A 21356-nucleotide genomic window follows, 5' to 3' on the forward strand; every position below is an offset into this window, starting at 1 on the left:
TTGTTTCCCCCCTTAATAAGAAATATCTGATGACATAGGTTAATTCTTTTTTTTTCCTACAGGAACAAAACTGGGAGGTGCAAGGGTCTAAATTAATGTCTGACTGTGTTTGTTTACTTTAGTAATATAATTGCTCTGATATCCTTAACTAGAATTTTAGTTAATAACTGCCTGTTGTTGTAGGCAGTCTGTAATGCAGCACTTTTCCAGATACCTGTCCATAGCAAACTCAGTTTGGCACAACTCTAAACAGAGTCAACTGATTTTGACAAATTTTAATGGTCTCAGTCAAGGCTCATCCTTAGAATGCAGGATCCTAGGATAATTTCGATTATCATCTAAATAACCTAATTCAGTGAGGTCATCTAATTCAGTGGGTGCTCTGTCTTTAGCCTTCAAGGGCAGAGAAGAGGATGATGAGAGCGGGTCTAAAAGCTTCTTCCTATGTCACTGTCTTTTTGCTTAGGGCTTTGTACTACATTTGCTGCACATGATACCTAAATAGAGTAAGGTATATTTTGTAAATGTGCAAGGAAATTACAATGAGTTTTCTGTATTTTGCTTTTTTGTGTGTCAGTTTATTTCGCAGAATAGACCTCAAAATGACGGGTTTTTTCCCTTTCCTTGTTTTGTTTTTCCAGTGATAAAGTGTTTACCTGTACAAGAACCTGAAAATGGAAGGATAATTATGACTGGTGCATTTGAGCTAGGCCAAGAATATTCCTTTGGCCAGGCTGTAAATTTTGAATGTAACGAAAAACACAAGCTTATTGGAGCTAAAGAAATCGTTTGCTCTGCTAATGGAAAATGGAGTAGCGATGTGCCTCGGTGCGAAGGTAAAAAGGACACTATTTACTGTGGGTCATTAAGAATCTTCATTCTCACAGACTCCTAAATATAGGTTACCATATGGGAAGCTACAAAGTTTTCACTTCACATCAGTTAAGCACAGTTTGTCTGTAAACAATCTCCATTGCATATATGAGGAAGTAGGATAAGAAAGAGAAATATAATAATATTGGATACTAATATAATCATAATAGACCATCTGCTTGTTCCACATTTTTACTACAAGCTGTATGTTCTGCCAGGCTGCAGTCAAATTCTTTGATATGTCTGCATAAGAGTCAACCACTTCAGTGTTGATTTAACCAAAGTAATCAGAAGCAACTTTGAATCTGTGTGAACCAAGTTTAATAAACAAGTAGGATTTTAATTCTTAGAGTATATAGAATACCAAAAAAAATCATGCTGGATTTTTCTTTCCTGATACTAATATGTTTGGAAAAGTTAGAAGGTGCATATTTCGTTTTTACAGAACGACAGAATCAGTGAGGTGGTATGGGACCTCTGAAGGCCCCTCAAAGCAATTAGCTGGGGCAAGTTGCTCTAGAACATGTTCAGTCACCTTTTTAATATCTCCAAGGATGGAGATCCACAGCCTCTCTGGGTAACCCATTGCAATGGTTGAACTCTCTTTAGTAAAAACATTGAAGTGGCATTTTCTGTACTTCAATTCGTGCCCATTGCTTCTCACACTATGGCTGCTGGCCAGTGAGAAAGGTCTGGTTCCACCATCTTCACTTCTGCCTGCCCCACTGGAGCCAGGAATTGACACATGTAAAGAACCCCGTCCCTCCTCCCCCAAGCCTTCTTTGCTCCAGACTCTCTTAAACCTCTATCTGTACATTTTTCCAATTCCTTAATTATCCTCCTGTCCCTTACTGGATCTCCAGTATGTCCTTATCTTTCCTCTGCTGGGAGTTCAGACCTAGAGAGGGGTAGAGGGGCAGGATCACCTCTTTTGGTCTGCTGGCAACATTTTTCCCAGTGGAGCCCAGGGTATTTTCTTTACTGCAAAGGCCCATTGCTGGCCCCTGTCCAACTTGTCCATCAGGACCACTATTTTTTTTCTACAAAACTGCATTTCAACCAGCCAACCCTACACTGCCCTGCCTGCAGCTGGTACTGGTGGATGGGGTTATTCCTCCCAGTTTCTGAACAGGGAATGGATGGGATTGGATTGTCAGTGTATGAGAATGAATCATAGGAAGATTATGGTAACAAACACTTATATATTCAGAACATCAAGTTTCTTAGATTATTTCTGTTATTTGATCATGAAGTATGTGTTTAGAAGAGCAGAATACACATCAGGATGGCAAGTACATTTATGGATTGTTTGCAATTTCAGTGCTGCATTTTTCTGCTTTGAAACCCCCATTTATTATATTTTGTACAGCATAAAGTGGAATTAAGCCTATGTTCTTGTAACATTTGCAGAATATAGTGAATTTCATTAAACAATGACAGTTTCCATGAGCTATACTTCATTCTAAATACAAAATAAATTCAGTAAAAGAATCCAAGAGAACTCTTTGGTATCCTGTTCTGTGACCTAGGAAACAAAACACTGAATATCCTCTGGCTTTATGAATGCATTTTTAGGAAACTGCAAGATCTTGGTGGTTTTATTTGGTTTGGCAAGGAACTTGGAACACTGATGTTCTTTTATAGATATTAAGCATTCTAGTGTCAATTTTTAATTTAATTATTTATTTTAATTTAATTATTTGATTTAAATTTTATTTTTTAAAGATACTTTAATTCTTTTCTCCTTTTGAGGCCATGATTTAACTCATAATCTACTGGCTCTGAGAGCACATTAGTTTTGTTGGAAATTACAAAGAAATTATCTGAAAAATGGAAAATCCTAAATTTCAGCTAGCCTAATGTCTTGATTTGGGATTTCTTCTGCCTTATCTTTTGATTCTGAAATCCATTAAAGTCCAAAGCAAAGCCCTGAAATCTGTCTCATGAACCAATTTGCAATCAAAGCTGTGCTACACTACATTTTCCACCTGGAACCCAGAATCAAATCAGTGCTCAAATAAGTTCCAACAGCTTCCAAATGCAAAAGTTTTCTGTGAATTCAAATTAAAAAAACAAACAAACAAACAAAAAAACCTAGATTTTATTATCATAGAAGTTTATTCTTAGTGAATATAAATAAAAATACCTGATTTTTGTCTGTTTCAATTTCAGAAATTATCTGTGATGTGCCAGAAATTCCTCATGGATACGTCCGTCCTCCAAGGAGGAATTACAAGGAAAATGATCTAATGCAGTATTTCTGTGAAGAAGGATACAAATATGGGAACAGAGCAGATGCACTGTGCACTGAATCGGGATGGAATCCACCTCCCTATTGCATAGGTCAGTCTTGCCTAAAGATGTTTTGCACTTTTGTTGGGTTTGGAAGTAATTTTAGAGATTAATAAATTCGTTCATAACAAATCCATCCACATCCAGCCAATATCCATGAAGACCGGAAGGATTAAGTGCTGAAGGGACCAAACAACTGGATAAGAGTTTTCCATGAAGAGCAGTAGGAAAACCAGAATCTTGTGAATGTCTACAAATTAATATATTTACAATTCTAAAGCTCCCTGCAGCTTTTTAACTCTCAGATGCCTTCTGAGCAGTTTATATGAAAAATTCATAATTCCTGAGGCTAGTCTGTTTAACATCAGCCCTCTGGGTCATGGATTTTACTTTATGTATAAATATAGCACTTAAAGGCTATATTTAAATCTCCAATTCCCACAAACATAAATATGCATTTCATATCACAACTGAAACAGTTTGATGAAATTTGGAGAATTTATCAGTGCCTTGAATTTTCTCCAAGAAATTGCCAAAATCTTGAAACTGGAAAAAAAATGTTGGCAACAGGGCAACATTTAGGATTTTATGCACCACCCACCTTCCTGGGACCTCTTCCAGAAAGACACCTTTAGAAATAAAGACTTGTTGTCAGTCCTGGGGCCCACTCAGTTTTTGACCTTTCTGATTCAAGATTAGTAATGATACTAATTAATACGCATTGCCTACAGTTTAGCAACATACTGGTTTTGAGGAGTGCCAAACAAAATGTTCTTCTAGACATTGATGTGCTGGGCTCTGGTGCTCGGGGTGTGCTCAGATAGTGGTTCTGGATCCTACTGGGCTTATCACAGGACCTAGAGGATTCAGCAGTGCATGCATGAAAACTGATTCACCCACCCTTACTCCACAATAGGACCAACCTTACAGTCATCCCCTCCCAGCCCTCAGTGTGTTGGTGATGTTTTCTGAACTGGAAGAAGATACAAAAAAACTGAAAGACAGGCTCTGGTATATAAATATGTTTGCCTGACTTCTCTGAGCATAAAGATATCTTGAGTTTTTTAGAATAAGATTCTTGACCTTTTTCAGTTGTTGAAATACTTCCAGTGTCAGTGAAGGACACTAATCTTAATGATGCAGCCTTTGAATGATCAGTTCCCAGTTAAGCATAATTATTTTCCATTTAGGACCTCCCAGTGAAACTGCCCTCCTTTAGGACAGTGTCCATAAATGAGCCCAGCATAGCCGAGCTGCAGAATGATCTACTGGAAAAAATTAGTCAGGTTCAGTTTGATGGTTTCCAGTTCTTTCTCCAACCATTCTCTTTGCAATTAAGTTTTAATCTTCTAATTAACATAACATCAGTAACACCTGTCACTCTTCTCTTACAGAACCATGCATTCCTAAGTGTGAGGAAGAAATGTAACCTTTTCTTTGCTCTAAGAAACATCTTTTAAACAATTTTATGCATTTATGGCCAATATACAGTGAAAATAAGAACTTATGCAATAAATTTAAATATATTATTAAATTTTTTTTTTCTGTTTTTTTATTTAGAAATTGAATGCTCTCCTCCAGTAATTTCCTCTGGGAACTTTATACCTCAAAAAGACAGGTACAAACTACATGATACAATCACAGTAGAGTGTGATGCTGGATATCATTTTAAAGTGACGACTGGCAGAACCATAGCTGAATGCACCAAGAATGGCTGGGTGCCTGATCCAGCTTGTGTCCGTAAGTAGCTCTCATGAATGAAGTTACAATGTAAAATTGTTGGAAGTATCTCTGAGAAAAGAAGTCAAGAGCAAAACTTGAGGAGCATTAGATATGACAGTTGACTGGTTTTTTTTTCTTTGTGCTGTAAAGCTTAATTTGATTGTTTAGAAAAATCACCTATAAAAACAATGGTATCATCCAGATTTACACTGTGTTTATTAACACAGGTATTACCTATTACTGTATTTGTAAATCTTTTAAAATGTGCTATAGTCAGCTCACTGTCAGGAAGGTTTGTGCTCCACCCGAGGAATGAGCATCCCAGTCAGGAGCAGAGAACATAGGGAGTGTAAAGTAGCCAAACCAAAGGTAATGATTGGACGATATCTTTCCTTGTAGTATCACAGCTCTAGATTTTTACTTGGCGTTGTAATTTAGTGTTATGGACAGTCAGAGGATTTTATCTATTTTATAACCTGTCAGATAACAAAGCAAGGTATTCTTGATGGTTGATGAGTTCTTTCTTGGGTTAAACTTCCCATAACTGCAATGATAGTTTTGCCAAGTAGGCACAGTACAAAAAAAAATATATAAATTAACAGCTAGTTTCATAATTTAACACTCTTTGATCTTTGGTCCCTGAAAATAAAACTTAGAATATGAGAGAAACCCTGATGAAATCAGTCTTGTAAATGAACCTTTGGATAAGATGATTTGAGCTATTTCTGAAACGTGCTCTTTTAGTATCTGAGTTAATGTTTTCTCTGTATCGGTTGGGTTCTAAAATACTGGTATCCTTCTGAGTCCACTTCACTCATTATTGAATGGTCTGTCCAGTAGGTGATCTTCTCTGCACTGGCATGTAGGCTCCGGGTCAGAGCATTTCAGGAGAAACCTGGGTAAATTTGAATGGAAGCTTCTGAGAATCTCCTTATGTCCTTGAATTGTCCCTGGAAAGGGTCAGTTCTTTTGTGGAACAAAGAGAAGAAAATTAAAATGCTGCCACTTTAAAATAAAAATGAGAAGAGTTAGGAAGAGCTTTTGGTGCAGGATCCCGAAAGTTATAAATGGAAGTGGCAGGAGTCATCTCAATGTTTAGAGTGCACAGTTCAGTTTCTATATCTGAGCCAGATGACTGGGCTCCCTTTATGGTCAAAATAGTAAATTTAATCAAGACCTTCTACAGTGTCATCTCTCTGTACAATGAATACTAACCTTTGGTCTCACGAATCACCCTCAGGAGTCTGCTGAGAATGCTGGCTGGATTTCTGTTGGTTGCAATGGAATTGAGGGCAGTAACACAGCTACAGGCCCTAACAAAACCCCAGGAGGAGAGTGTGATTGTTCCTGCCCTCCTTAGGATCTGACGGGGTGTGCAGTCCTGGTTCTGTCTGTTTTTGAAAACACCCAGATGATGAAGCTGAATCTGAATTAATTGTGTCCTGAGCTTTTTATCATGCCTGTGTTGATATTGTTGCTGTTACGTTCTATTTCAAGGGAAACCGTGTGACTACCCACTTATAGAAAATGGCAGGTTAAGTAATTCATATGAGTACGGCAGATACTATTACTTTCCAAAAAGATTTGGACAGTCTGTAGATTACTACTGCCTTGACGACTATTCAACCCCCACTGGAGAATTCTGGGTCCGAATTTACTGTTCTGAAAGGGGCTGGTCTCCTGAGCCAAAATGCCTGAGTAAGTACATTTCCACTGTATGCTCAATTCTGTTATAACTATCCAAGGTCTGTGCAGCAAAACCTGTTCTGATGGAACACAAGACAAAACAGTTTCTGAAAGTCAAACTGCTTTAGCTGACCCCTGGAACTGCACCCAGACTGTCTTCCTATGTGCAGAGCACAAACTGTCAGTTGGGGACACTCTGAAATGAGTCAGGCTGAAATGATGCTTTTGCATTTTGAAGATTGTTTACTCCTGAAAATATTCATTAAAGTAAGAAATATATAGGAAACCTTCCTCTTCTCTGGCTTCTGGGTAACATGCAAGCATATACTTCCATCTGCACACACAGAGTTTCTACTCAATGTAAATATATTCTCCCTTCTGTGGGTTGGGCACTTTGGCACTTAGTCTTCATCCTCTCTGAGAACCATTGCCTAGTCCCTTTGGAAAACTTTTAGAGCTGAAAAGGTGTCACACTTTTGCAATAAGCTGAAATGGATCATGGTATCAGCAAGAGAATCGGATAGGCTGACTCAGATTTAGAATGAATTAGACTTAAAATTAATCTAAAGCAGCGAGATGAGGCCTTCTCTCAGACATCTTCAGTCACAGCACAACAAGCAGGGCACAGAAGTGGATTAGAAAAGGTTGCTCTTTCCTTGTTGCCCTCAGTGGAGTGGTGCTCAGTGCAGGAAATGAATGGAGCCCTGCCTGGAGGAAAGGAGCAGGCACTCAGATAATACAATATAACATTCCTTCAGCCATCTGCCTTATGTCTGGGCTCTTGGGGACAGGAAGCCTTAGAGCCAGCATGCTTAGCTATTGCTGAAATCTCTAGAGCTGGTTTGAGAGGCTGATACACTTCCACAGAGATGATAAAATCTCCAGGAGGCAAATGCCGGAATTCACTCTGGACATACGTCAACATTTTAGAGACGTACCAGACCAAACTGATGTAAAAAGCACTGAAGTGAGCCAAGCTTGCTTGTGAACAATAGGTAAGAGATTTTTGGTTACTAGGCCACCTCATATCACTTTATGTAGTGACTTCCACTTCTGTTCCTGTGGTCCATTAATCACAAGGCACCAAAACAAAACATGCTTTCATTCAAATTTGCACATGAGTGTCTTTTTGCGATACAAGGCTACAGAAAGGTGCTTGGAGGCCTGTTTGTTAGTAACTGTCTTCCTAAGGATTAATCTCCCTCAGTTCTTGCTGTAGAAATTTCTGTGGTTAAATGTACTTTCCTTCCTTCTTTAGAAAAATGTTCCATCAGAGGGCTGAAAAATGGTTATTTCCCACGCCGCAACTGGTACGAATTTTACAAGGAAGGTGAAAGAGTCAGTTATGGTTGCTACAATGACTACCAAGCTGAGCATGAAAAAGTCACGTGCACAAGGAATGGCTGGGAACCCGCTCCGAGATGTATCCGTAAAAGTGAGTGTGCTTGTATTTTGGTGAGGTTTCTATCTAAAACTATTTGTTGTAGTGATAATTTCTGAAAATGAAGACTCCTTCACAGAATGATTTAGCAGCAAAGAATTTAACATACTACAGAAGTTCTCTCAGAATATGAGACTGAAACATCCAACCAAGACTTCCATCCATTTAAACAACATGTTAAGAATTAATGTATTAACAATGTATTCAATTGACCATGTATTAAAAAAATTTTCTAAATCCAGCTGCTGCTTCTATTGTTATCCTTCTGCTGTGATTTATATGCACGTAGTTTAGCAGTGCTTTACTTGGAAGAAATATTGTCTCTTTCAGAAAAATGCGAGACTATCGTTTTTGAGAATGGCTTTTGGAACTCAGGCAGGACAACATTCCATTCGAAAGAGAAGGCCTCATATAGGTGTCGTGCTGGCTTTGTGACTCCAGAAGGACAAGATACAGGACACGCACAGTGCCAAGAGAGTGGCTGGACTCCACCTCCGAAGTGCATCAGTGAGTATCTAAAGGTTTCAGAGCTCCCTGTCATTGCCACCAGTGCAGACATGGTGTCCTATGGACTCAGAGGTTTATCACCTTGATTTGTAGAGGTTTCTTACTGGGCAGAGGGAGACTCAGAGGGCTGATCCTCCACAGATTAACTTTTCTCAGGCTCCAAGAAACAGAGAGAAAACATAAAGGATCTTTTTGGATCTCTTTAGCACTGACTAAATGGTAATCACTGACCTCTTCAGTGGTTCTTACCTGATAAAATGTACTTTTGTCCAAATTTACTCCCAATTTATGAAGCAACATCAGTGAACTGAGGCATTCTGCCAAGAACTTTATTTAAATGTGACCAAACTAGAGACAAATAGGATTCATTATTTCAAAATTCCTTCCTCTCTTGAACACAGGTGTAGTACAGTGAGAGTCTTAATCTTCCATTGTTAAATATTGGTCATAATATTGACCAACTTTAGCTGCTACTTTATCTTGTCCTTTTATTTTAGACTGCCTTTACATAGGATTTTGTGGCTTTTTTCTGACCCACTCACAACTGACCATGGGAACAGCCGAACAAACCATTTGCTGTGACACCAAAATTAAGAATAATGATGATAATGATAATAATATGTAGCAAAAGGAAATAATTTAATCTAAGGAAGAAATATTTATGCTAATTACTTCTAGACACATTTCGGAAGATTAATGCAATAGATAATATGTGAATATGCTGCATATTCTACAATAATATTATGGCAATGCAGAATTATTGATGTTTCCAGTATACCTACTGGGATGTTGCTTCCAAAGGGCAGTGTTTCTGGATAACTAAATGCACTAACTTTGTTTTATTCTACAGAATCATGTAAAGCACAAGAGGGCATTTTGATTCATCACACAAATAAAACTGTGTTCATGCCTGAAGATACAATTGAGTATTCATGTTTGGAGGGATATAAAACTACAAATAACATGCCAACTGATACCACAATGTGTGACAAAAATGGAGAATGGAGTCCAGCACCCGAGTGTCGTGGTGAATATTTTTGTGTTTGTTAATCAGTGTGACTCTCTGTATACACTCTGTGAACCTTTTTCCTTTAAGACTTCCTTTGGTTTTGTTCTAACCAGTAGCATTTCATACTTTCTGTAGATTGTACACTATATGTTAAAATATTTTTTCTGCAGAAATAGAATGTGCACTGCCACCACAGCGCCATAGAGATTTCTCTCCCAAGGAAGATAAATACCGCAGTGGAGCTGTTGTGAAATTTACCTGTGCAAAAAAGTACATCAGGGTGGGACCTGCCTCTACTCAATGCTACCACTTTGGGTGGTTTCCACCACCACCACTGTGTAAAGGTAATTCTTCTGCAGTAACTCAGACTGAGCTGGTAAATGGCTTGCACAAAATATATTAATCAGGGTATTGACTTTAATGTTTGAAAAATTTTTATTGTTCAAAACTGCGTAAATAATGTGCAGTATGACAATGAGTAATTTGAGTAGTGTCCTCTCTTACTATATCCCAAATGTGCTAAGTTTTGCCATTGCCTGATATTGATACCCATCAGATATTGCACCCTGTGCTCTTCTTTTTCTGATCACATGAAATTAAAGGAAAAAAAAACTGTTTTGGAGATGACACAGAGCTGAGCCCAAACAAAAGAAATACAGTGAAGGATTTTCCTGTGAAATTCTTATATAGTAGGATGAACAAATTCATGCAGAAGAAAAAATACGTACCCCTATACTTAGCATTCTTTTTCACTTGGAGCACAACTTCCTGGCATGTGAGAAGAGTTTCTTGTGCTGGTGCTGAGCCCCCTCATGAGGTACATAGGCTTTCACAAAGCTTGGGAGGATGAAGGGACCTCATATTCCTGACCTCCCTTTCTTCCCACTCAGTCAGCTTTCTTGGTGACTTTCACTCTGTCATCCTTCTTTTTGCTCACTCTCTTTTGCATATAAAAGCAAGTCTATTTCATATATTTGGCTCTTTAGCTCATGAACATTTTAGGGTCCCTTAATAGGAGTTCCATTCACTGCATCAAAAGTGAATTCCTTTAATATACAGTGTGTGTGTGTATGTACGTGTATATATATATATATATATATATATATCTCAATCACTTGCTAGGTAATTTTTAGGACATAGGTTATTCCTTGCAGAGTTGTCGATTTTCTTTTAAGAATACTGAAGTTGCCATTCTTGTAACACTTTTCTTTCTCTTAAAACTGGGTTGGTTTTATCACCCACTTTTCTCAGAGCAGGCATTGACAGTGTATGGAAGTGAGAGACAAGAGTAAGCCAGGGTCACACATATCTGTGTGTGATCTCCAGCTCAGCAAGAATCCAGACACACAAAGTCATAAATCAATGACCTGCTTAACCCATTCCACTGATTTTTCTTCACTTTAAATGATGCATTCAATTTGTTTTATGTTGTACTTAACATGTAACTGTGGTGAAAGTACTGAGTTCAGAGCATAGACTTATCTCTTTATTTCAGGGAATGTCAGAGGCTGTGGACCTCCCCCTGAAATTACCAATGGAAGTATTGTTGATGGGTCTGTGGAACAGTATCAGCATGGGGACAGAAAGCAATATGAATGTAATGGCGAATTTAAGTTGGTTGGATCAAAGGAAATAGAATGTGTTGATGGACAGTGGTCACCTTCTCCCTCTTGCATTGGTAATCTACACAACTCTTACTTCTGAGAAGTCAGTAATTCTCTGCAGGCTATTACATCATAGATATTTTCAATTAAAGTTACGTATTTGCAGATGTAACATTGTGTTCAAAGTAATAAAATAGTAAGATAAAACTGCATGATAAGCCCATTACTTGTGCTGTCACTACCACTGCAACAGTGCCAGCCCAAAGCAGGAACTGCAGTTCTCACAGAGAGGTGACAGCTCTGCAGTACTCTGAGAGCTCACAATGGGTTTCAGTTCTTGTAATAATTCTAACTGAAAGGGCACATTACAATTGTGTAGGTGTATGATCAATTATAATTTTGACTGATCAAAATCAGGGATTCAGGTGACCTGAATTAATTGAAGGTTTCCTTACTCTTTATGGTTTATATACCAACAGCTTGGGAAAGTACTGTCAGCTGAAACTACCTGTGGATCATGCTGGTGTTGGAAAATGAGGGGAAAAGACAGGAGAACAATTTACCAAACTGACTAAAAGATATACGTACTCCAGCTGTGTTGAAATATAGTTGCTACAATTAGTGGGTGTAGGTTTGGTTCATCAAATGCAAATACAGTTATTTTTACTTGAGTTTTTTCAGCTATTGATATGTGATTCCTGTATTATTGTGGAATACTTCTGCTCTTTTCAACAGAAGACAAAATGCCGTGTGAATCACCTTCTTCTATCCCGAATGTTGTTCTACGTCAGGCAGACCAGACCCAGTATTCACACGGGGATGAAGTAACTTGTGGATGCAAACCAGGCTCTGACAATACTGAGGAAATGAAAATAAAATGTCTTAATGGAGAATGGAAGCCTTTACCTATTTGTGCTGGTAATCTGTTTCCATAATATTTCAGATGTGAGTGTAACATAGTTGTATACAAAATTTGAAGGACTTCATCCCAGTAAGGTAGCCAGACATGCTATAGTCTCATGCATCAAAACTAAGTGGTTTTAATTTACTCCTTTTAAATGGAAGCATGTCTTTCATCCTGGAAAGACTCTGCACCTACAGCTTTGTAAAGCGAACAAAATAGGCACTTACACAGTGGTTAAAATCAAGTATTAAAAGGAATTAAAAGTAATATTAATAGCTACAATATGTTAGGCTTATCCCACACTAACTATTTTTATGCAGGTTAGTCCTTCTCAGAGAATGAGTAAGGTTGGAAGGGTCCACAGTGGGTCATCTGATCCACCCTCCCTGCTCAAGAACCCACCCAGTAAAGTTCTTCCTCATATCCACATGGAACTTCTGTACAACTGATGACATCTTCATCAGTACATATTATCAGATCTAAATCTACTTTTCAAGCTCTTTTTATTTTTTTTCAGATGCATCCCCTCAGTGTGTAATTCCAGAGGACATTGAGCTGGTGCACTCTGGCCAGTATCCCGTGTCAAGAAGGAAAACTGGGTTCCGTAAAGTTATACATTATACATGTACATTAACTGATGAAAATACTAAACAGGCAACTTGTGTGTCTGGCAGATGGACTCCAGAGATTGCATGTACAGGTGCGTTTTTACATTTGCACCATTTCTTTTGCTACAGGCATGATAAATGCTCATTATTAAGGTTTCTTAGCATTGCTGTATCACTAGGCTGAAATAGAAATACTTACTTTGATTGTATGCTAAAGGGTAGTTGTGGCTATCATTTGAGCACTAGGTTTAGCACTCTAAACTAGGTTTAGAGATGTACTACTTTAGTAAGGCAGACTTAATGCTCTCTACTCTGACAATTGGAATGGTTGTCACTGGCACTTCTGATGTCAGAAAAGATGCAACGATAAATTTAAGCTCAGTTCTTCAAAAGGGCTTTACCCTGATACGAATCAGAGAGCACATAGCTCAAGCTCCAGTCAAAGTTCCTTTACTTCCTGTAAACCTTCAAAGTTTTTCTATTCTATTTTTTTCCTCCATTTTTCCAATTGCTTCCTAGTGAAACTATGACAAAAAAGCTGAGTTGGCCAGTGCAAAAGCATAGACCTAGACCATGATGCCCATATGTAACACACAGCAGAGGTCAATGTCTTCAGGGCTGCCTTAATGCATGGCAGAGCAGAATGCTGTCTGTAGAAAGCGTGATTGTAAAACAACCATTGCCTCATTCCTTGCTTTGGTTATACCAGACTTGTGGGAAATGATGCATGGAAGTGGGAGAAGTATGGCAATCACTGTCCCTACCTTAGTTTTCTGGAACAACTAGAAGCAAGAAACCAAGCTCTGGAAGTCTCCTCAGATCTCTGTCCTAGATCTCCCCCATTCTCTCCCTTTTTCTTTCCTTTGGCAGAAAGACCCCTTCATCCCTGGACTGGAAAAATTTAAGCCTATTTCTTTCTTTTCTTTTAGCTTTCTCATTTAGCTCCATCAGCTTAGTCTGAAGAACAAACAAAACGAGAACTCCAGAAGTTGGTTCAGTTTTCCTAAAATAGTTCATTACAGAGAGAGGAACAGGGAAAGCACAAAAGAGTGTGCAGCTGTGTGAAAGGGAAAGGAGGGTCTACAAGAAACTCCATCTTAGCTTGGTGTAGATGACTGTGACTGTCTTCTCCATGACTCTAGAAGCATATGAGCACCTGAAGGCAGCTCTGGTGTTTCCGAAGCAGAACAAAATTATCATAGTATTAATGAAAGCTTGAGATAGCTATTGGCATTATCTAGCACGTGTGTTGTTTTGGCTGCTTGTGTTGTAATCTCTGATGAACTGCTCTTTATTCTATTGTAACATGAATATGTGTCCTTAGCTGAGGAGAGTGTGTGCCCACCTCCACCTCAGGTGCCTGGTGCTCAGCAGACAACAGTAGGAAGAAACTACAGGAATGGGAGTAAAGCAGCTTTTTCATGTGTCGATGGTTTCCAGCTCGTTGGTACAAGGGAGATAACCTGTACAGACGGGAAATGGCAATCACCACCTCACTGTGTGGGTCAGTACTGGCGAATTTCTTTCCATCATTTTATTGTAACATTCATGAGTAACATTCATATGTTACTCATTTGCAGTCATCATGAGCAGGAGGCTGCTGTTATTTACCTAAGATTATCATGAACAGGTAACTGCTGGAAAGCAGTAGAACATAAGTTGCTAAAAAGAGTGCAAACAGCTGCAGTCTTTTCATTTACGCAGACTTACCTGAGATGGCATATACAATTTTCAGGTAATCCCTCAAGAGCTCTGGACTAATTTGTTTGCTTAGTATACTGCATAACAGAGTCTCAGTTTTTACTGAGGGCCTTAAATAGTATCCTGTATTCTGTAAATTATTTATTACTTAGTTACAGTTGCAATATTAATTGTCTTGCATTATTGTTTATCTATGTTGTCTGTGTTTTTTAGAAAGACCATGTTTGCCACCACAAGCTGTAGAATGTGCTGATGCTCCCAGGCTGGAAAATCCAAACTTAAAAATTGAAAGAGAAGGGAAAACATTTTATTTGCCTGGTGCTAGATTTAAGTATATTTCTCGTTCTGGGTACATGTTAGATGGACCAACAGAGATAAATTGTTCTATGGGAAAATGGACTGCAGCTCCTTCATGCTTGGGTAATATCAAAAATTACTTTTTTTGAAGTGCATTTAGAAATGAAATTGAAAGAACTTTAAACTGGAGGTTGATCAGTAAATTTTTCCATTCCATATTTTGCTGTGGAATCTTATTTTCCATCATGGATGTCTTCAGAACAATCCTGATTGGATGCAAAACTGACTTTGTGAATGCAACTTAGTTTTTAAATAATCCTTCATATTCTTGCAGTCTTTGTTCAGTTCATATCTCTGCCAGGTGAGTCCTGGGCATATACTCCTGATCCAAGGATCTCTTTTCTACAGAGTCCACTGGTGACTAAAAGTTGCTATGGTGCCTCAGGGATGGAAATTACTTCAGTGTAGCAAGGGACAAAAGTGTCTAGGAAAACTTTCTGGCATGCTTAGAAACAGAATTGAAATATTTCAATGACTGAAGTCTGTGTATATTTGGGGGCATGGCTTATTTAATTTTCTGCATGCTATCTTTTATACAATTATTAACTAACTTATTATAAAATTATATAATCCACTGTCAGCAGATGACTATGCTGATGTTAGAAATAGCTCTCTAAAGCACCTGTTTGATGGTAAAAGTACACTTCTTCAATGTGTATCACAGTAGCACAAGCATCAGATTTCTGTTTTCTTTTCAGAAATGCCATGTGGAAGTGTTCCAAAAGTTGCCAATGCTCAGTTTGAAGGCAGAAACAAGAAATTTTATGAGCCTGGTGAAACAATTCGCTACGAGTGTGGTTCAGGGTTCCTGATTGTTGGTTCCCCTGAAATTATCTGCAGAAAAGGAAACTGGACAGCACCACCTTTCTGTGAAGGTACACGTTCTACTTCTAAGTAATCAATGATTCTTCTTAGTATTTCATGTTGTGAATTAAAATAATTTAAACTCAGACATGCAGGTGAGTCAGGCCAATAGAGCCAACAGGTGACTTGCTTTGAATGGGCTGCTACAACACCTATTTTTCTGGCTTCTGGGAAACAACAAGCAGAGTAGATCAGCAAAGCAATCATCTTCCTGTGGGCTGGTACCTGAATCCTGGCTCTCTGCTGAAATCAAGCAGGCAGACTTTATGGAAGAATGCATGCTGGCTGCAAAGGAGGAGATAACTGTAGGGTAATGGATCTTATTTTCACATCACTAAGCATGTCAGTTGCTGACAGGTACCTTCAAATAGTAAATAAATCATGTCACTCTGCCAGCCTGGTAGCACACAATGCTGTACAGCACACCTGGCTGATCTCTGTGACTTCTCTTTTTTTAGGCAAACATAATACTGGGTGCTGAGGCATTGCAGAATAAACCATATATTCTTTTTCTGTCTGTAGAAAATTATGTGCTCAAAGTGCTTTTGCTCACCAGGAGCTCTGGAATGCCGTGTTGTGTGATTCTTGTATCGCTCACTACACAATCCTCTCTTTCCAGATGCCAGCTGTGGAGCCGCGCCTGAAATCCCCAATGCGCGCATTATAGGCGCTCCGAGGCAGAGGTATCTGCCCGAGGCCAAAGTGCACTACCAGTGTGAAAGCAATTTTCAGATGACGGGTGAAAATTATGTTACTTGTTCAAATGGTCAATGGTCACAAGCACCAGTTTGCAGAGGTAGGAGTCTGTGCTTTCCCCTTGCCTGTTAGTCTAGAGGCAGCTGCTTCTTTACCTAAATACTCTAAAGACTTCACCTTTTTGGCTTCTGTTTTCTTTGGCTACCCCAAATTTGAACTTGCTATTGCTTCCTTGCACAGCACTTTAACTTGATGGTTCTAGAAATACTGGGAATATTTCTATCAGCAGTAAAAACATTCCTGAAGAAGTAGGCCCTAAAATGTGCTGCTTTGTCATTCTCCTGTATGCTGTTGGTATTTTCCCCACTCTCCACCACTTCAGTGAGTTTCAGTGCACAGACATGTAAGGGCTTCTCTCTAGTTCAAAGCTGAACGGAAGCAGGAGTAGGGCAGAGAAGCAGATTTTCTTCTGCAGTGCTCCACTCTGACCAATGCAGACCCCAGCAGAGACACAGATCTAAACCATGTAAGATCTGCTAGGGCCATGGAAGTGGAAAGGTCGTTCCTGTGACAAGGAGCTGGGCTCCAGTCCCCTGTCCCAATCTGTGGCTGCAGGGTGAGCACACTGGAGCTGACTGTGCCTACCCAGCCCTGAGCAGCACAGACTGACAAGCTCCTCCAGCACTGCCAGCCCTCCAGAGCTCTGCATTTCAGCAGGGAATCAAGTTTGGCTGCTACCTCTGTGGTTTCCAGGAAGGCCAGGACTCCCTGGGGAGAGACAAGGGTGGTGTGGTTCTTGTGCATAAGTACAGAAACAGCTGGCTTTTTCTAGAAAGTCCTATTGACCCTGCCACCTCCTGAGAGTTCCGGACAGCTGCTGCCACTGCCACACCTCATTGCTTTCCCCATGGTGAACTCCTGTGACCCACCTGAGGCAGAAAATCTGTACAGAAATTGTAACATGGCCAATTCCTTTCACTTATGGTTGTATAAACATCTTAACAACTGCAAAGGTGACTGCAGCGGTGTCTCTTTTCAGATGTGAGATGTGAACCTCCTCCAGAAATTGCTGGTGGTAGAATTGATGGTGTTAAAAAGCCCAGGTATATCCCTGGGGAGAGTGCAAAGTATCAGTGCTGGCAAAATTTTAAGATGACTGGGGCTTCCACTGTAGTGTGCCAGAATGGGACCTGGACAGAGCTGCCAACTTGCAAAGGTAATTTCATATTCTCTCTCTCTCTCTCTCCATCCAGTCTCCTGTCAGTGACAGCATCAGGAAGCTGCCTCATTGGCATTTAGCATCTCAGTGCCCTCACTGGGCACAGCTGCAATGGATCTGGCACACTCAGGACAAGGCCATTTTCTCAGGTCTCTGTTCCAAGCTGAGTGACCTGGGTGGCTTCACTCAAGAGGGCCAAATGCCACACCTTTTGCAGGACAAGATGAAGTCCTGCAGACAGCTGCAAGTACTTAAACTGTGCTCAAATGGTGTGAGCTGGCAGTTGTGAGCCGGCAGTTGTGAGCCTGAACATTGGAGAAATGAGAAACTCTTGCTCCTGCCAGCTGTTTGGTTTTCTCTCTGCTTTCCTCTGGTTCTGAGTAGTGCCAATGATAGCGTGAGTGGTATTTCTGACCAGATCTCTTCTGTAGTCAAACTTCCTCTCTGACTGGGAAATTTCTTTCAGGACAACGTGGGAAATGTGGCACACCTCCAACTATTCAAAGTGGAGAGCTTCTTGTCTTCCCCTTGCAAGAATATCAAGAAGGTGATACTCTGGAATACAAATGCCCAGATTTCTATGTCTTGGAAGGATCTGCAACAATCACCTGTCGTAATGGGCAGTGGACAAGCCCCCCAGTTTGCCTAGGTAGGTTGAAGCATGTGCTGGGTGGCCAAAGGCTCTGACCACTCCTCTTGTCTTCTTCTCAGACCCTGAGGGCAGCACTGGTGCAGCAGCACTTGTGCTGTGGCCACAATGCTGGCAGGGCAGAATGGCAGTGAGTCCTCCTTTTGTCCCAAAGGACCTTCTTCTTAAAGTCACAGGACAAGATGAAGTCCTGCAGACAGCTGCAAGTACTTAAACTGTGCTCAAATGGTGTGAGCTGGCAGTTGTGAGCCTGAACATTGGAGAAATGAGAAACTCTTGCTCCTGCCAGCTGTTTGGTTTTCTCTCTGCTTTCCTCTGGTTCTGAGTAGTGCCAATGATAGCGTGAGTGGTATTTCTGACCAGATCTCTTCTGTAGTCAAACTTCCTCTCTGACTGGGAAATTTCTTTCAGGACAACGTGGGAAATGTGGCACACCTCCAACTATTCAAAGTGGAGAGCTTCTTGTCTTCCCCTTGCAAGAATATCAAGAAGGTGATACTCTGGAATACAAATGCCCAGATTTCTATGTCTTGGAAGGATCTGCAACAATCACCTGTCGTAATGGGCAGTGGACAAGCCCCCCAGTTTGCCTAGGTAGGTTGAAGCATGTGCTGGGTGGCCAAAGGCTCTGACCACTCCTCTTGTCTTCTTCTCAGACCCTGAGGGCAGCACTGGTGCAGCAGCACTTGTGCTGTGGCCACAATGCTGGCAGGGCAGAATGGCAGTGAGTCCTCCTTTTGTCCCAAAGGACCTTCTTCTTAAAGTCAGCTTGTGTAGTCCCTGCTGCTGCCAACAGGTCCACGGGGAGGGGAGCTGGCTGAACTGGCCTCTGTGAGGGGATCTCCATTACTTGTGTAGAGCTCCTGAGTGCTCCCAAGCTGGGGACACGGCTCCGCCCAGCAGGCTGTGAGCCACGAATATGGCTCTGCATGAGTGGCAATGCTGGGGAAAGCCAGGGGTGCCTCCATGATGAGAAAACAAATTTAGAGAAGTACTGAGCCAGAAGGGAAGGAAGGATCTCAAAAAGTAGATGGGGAAGTTCATTGGTGCCTGGTGTCTTCCCCACCATGCACTTCATTCTTGCCCTGTCTGACTGTCAGTGTGATAAGGCTTCTCCAGGGCTTTTTTTTTCCATTTAGCTTGGATGCGAATGTCTTTTCTGTTGCAAGTCATAGAGGGTCAGAGCAAATACTTGGAAGCATTTTTTTGATGTGAAGAACTTCTGTAGGCCCTAGGGGCAAAACAGGTGCGTGTGGTGTGTCTGTATGAAGTGTTGACACTCTTCTCTTGACTTTTTCAAGTGGCTTGTACAGCATCAGAAGAAGATATGGACATAAACAACATTGAGCTGAAATGGGTTACAAAAACCAAGCTGTATTCCACATCAGGGGACTATATTGAATTCCAGTGTAAACCAGGATATCTGAAACAGCGAAATAGTCCCAGCCTCAGAGTACAGTGTGTGGAGGGGACATTGAACTACCCACGCTGCATACTGGGAAGTAAGTCATCCCCTCTTCAACTTCGCTGTTCTGTTGTTGCATTTTTAGTGCTGAAGGGAAGCAGCACTTTTCTGCTTTGCCTTTCCTGGGGGAGCACCTGGGAGGAGCCAGGATGTGAGAGCCTCCTGGCAGCTGCAGGCATGGAGGGGCAGTGCCAAGAAGTCATGGCCCAGCACACCTGAGTTGGGAAAGAGCACTCAAGGCACTCAGGGGGTGCCAACAGAGCATCAGTTGTCTAGTGTGAGATCTACAGGCAAGTAATGGAAGTGTTTTTTTGCAGAGAGCTGTACCCTGGATAGGAACGCTATGGAAACGAACAATATTCAGTTGCAGTCATCCAGCCAGTCAAGCATTCACTATCGCTCAGGGGATCCCGTTGTCTTTGAGTGCAAGCCTGGCTACCACCAGGCTTCCCAGGTGGAGAAATTCAGAGCGCAGTGCCTGAACGGAGTGATTACGTATCCTGAGTGTGCAAGTAAGTGCTCACTGCCAAAGACATGGGGCAGGGGTTGCAGGAGGCAATTCTGCTGAAATTGCCTGCCCACTGCTCTGAGGAGCCCCTGTGGGGTGTCAGGATTGGTATTCATGTCTTTTCCCCTTTTTTTCCTCTTTACACAGAATCAAGGTATGGGTAAATGGAAATGGCATGAGGGAGCCCAGGCTGAGGAAATGAAAGAGCCCTCAACCAACCAAGTGCTTTGAGCTCAACTTTTCCTGGTGTTTCCCAGTTTGCTGTGCTTTGTTTGCAGCTTAGCCAATGTTCTCTCTTGGAATTTGGTATTGTTTTTATTATTGGATGATTGTATTTGCGTATTATCCACATTAGATCTAGTTTTATAAATGTATTTACATTTTATCCAGCCAAAGGGTAGTGCTTGCATTTTATCGATTTTATACTGATCTCACTGTTACTTTATTAACAATTGTGGCCAGAAAACAGGCTGGCTTTGGTGGCATACTGAGACAAGAATTAAAGCTCACAGCTAATTTGATTATCAGCACACAGAGTGTGTTTGGCCTTGTCTATTCCTACCTTCTTCCACTTGCTTGGAAATGAGCCTGGGGTGAGTGTCCTGAGTGCCTGAGCAGAAAGAGCAAGTGGAGCCTCCTTTGAACAACTCAAGGAAATCTCTAGCCAGAATCAGTTCTGGGGGACTTGAGCCAGATATTTCCTGCAAGGGCAAGACGTTGGGGTGCAAATAATTGGGGTTTCTAGGTGAATGTGGGAACTGCATCCTGGTCCAGGCCTTGGATGGGCCAGTCTATGCCACCCCCAGCCCCATCTGCCCTTCACAAACAAGGAGGACGTGCCTGTGGAAGTCAGTGGCAGCCTGGCTGTGGTAACAGTGTACTAATGCAGTTCATGATTCAGAATGGGGAGAAAAAAGCAAGTACCAGAGTACAAATCATGCACCTTAGGAGAGCAGAATTTGAATTATTTAGGAAAAGAGTACATGGGATTGCTTGGGACTCACAGGAGTTGAGAAAAGCTTGTAAGTCTTGAAGCACAGGATCCTGCAAGCACAAGATTATTCAATTATCATCTTCAGGAGGAAAAACACATCTACCTTGACTGGCTTATCTAATCAGAGCCTTCACAGAGGTCTCTGAAGCAGAAAAGGTATCAATGTACAGGGGATTGAGGCAGAAACAGGCTCCAAGGTGAGCTGTCCATGGCAGTGATGTGGCATGTATGGATAATGTTAGAAAAAAGCTCAGAGT

General features: G+C 40.9%; 1 protein-coding gene across 2 annotated transcripts in view; it reads left to right on the forward strand.

Moving 5' to 3' along the window:
* Positions 1-20637, forward strand: part of CFH (complement factor H) — a 28592-nt gene extending 7955 nt beyond the window's left edge. The window contains exons 5-24 of one of the 2 annotated variants that reach the window (XM_008630206.2): positions 642-836; positions 3046-3216; positions 4726-4905; positions 6385-6585; positions 7832-8008; positions 8345-8521; positions 9372-9548; positions 9701-9874; positions 11026-11208; positions 11870-12052; positions 12556-12738; positions 13971-14150; positions 14561-14767; positions 15403-15579; positions 16188-16364; positions 17304-17480; positions 17950-18132; positions 19434-19634; positions 19915-20109; positions 20253-20637. In XM_008630206.2, coding sequence (XP_008628428.1) covers positions 642-836; positions 3046-3216; positions 4726-4905; positions 6385-6585; positions 7832-8008; positions 8345-8521; positions 9372-9548; positions 9701-9874; positions 11026-11208; positions 11870-12052; positions 12556-12738; positions 13971-14150; positions 14561-14767; positions 15403-15579; positions 16188-16364; positions 17304-17480; positions 17950-18132; positions 19434-19634; positions 19915-20109; positions 20253-20269 — 3515 coding nt within the window. In that variant the 3' untranslated portion in view covers positions 20270-20637. The remainder of the gene's footprint in view (positions 1-641; positions 837-3045; positions 3217-4725; positions 4906-6384; positions 6586-7831; positions 8009-8344; positions 8522-9371; positions 9549-9700; positions 9875-11025; positions 11209-11869; positions 12053-12555; positions 12739-13970; positions 14151-14560; positions 14768-15402; positions 15580-16187; positions 16365-17303; positions 17481-17949; positions 18133-19433; positions 19635-19914; positions 20110-20252) is intronic. The other variant, XM_017729709.1, reaches the window with a different exon arrangement.
* Positions 20638-21356: the final 719 nt, after the last annotated feature.

This window comes from Corvus brachyrhynchos, unplaced genomic scaffold, assembly GCF_000691975.1.
Source record: "Corvus brachyrhynchos isolate BGI_N302 unplaced genomic scaffold, ASM69197v1 scaffold101, whole genome shotgun sequence".
Lineage (NCBI taxonomy): Eukaryota > Metazoa > Chordata > Aves > Passeriformes > Corvidae > Corvus > Corvus brachyrhynchos.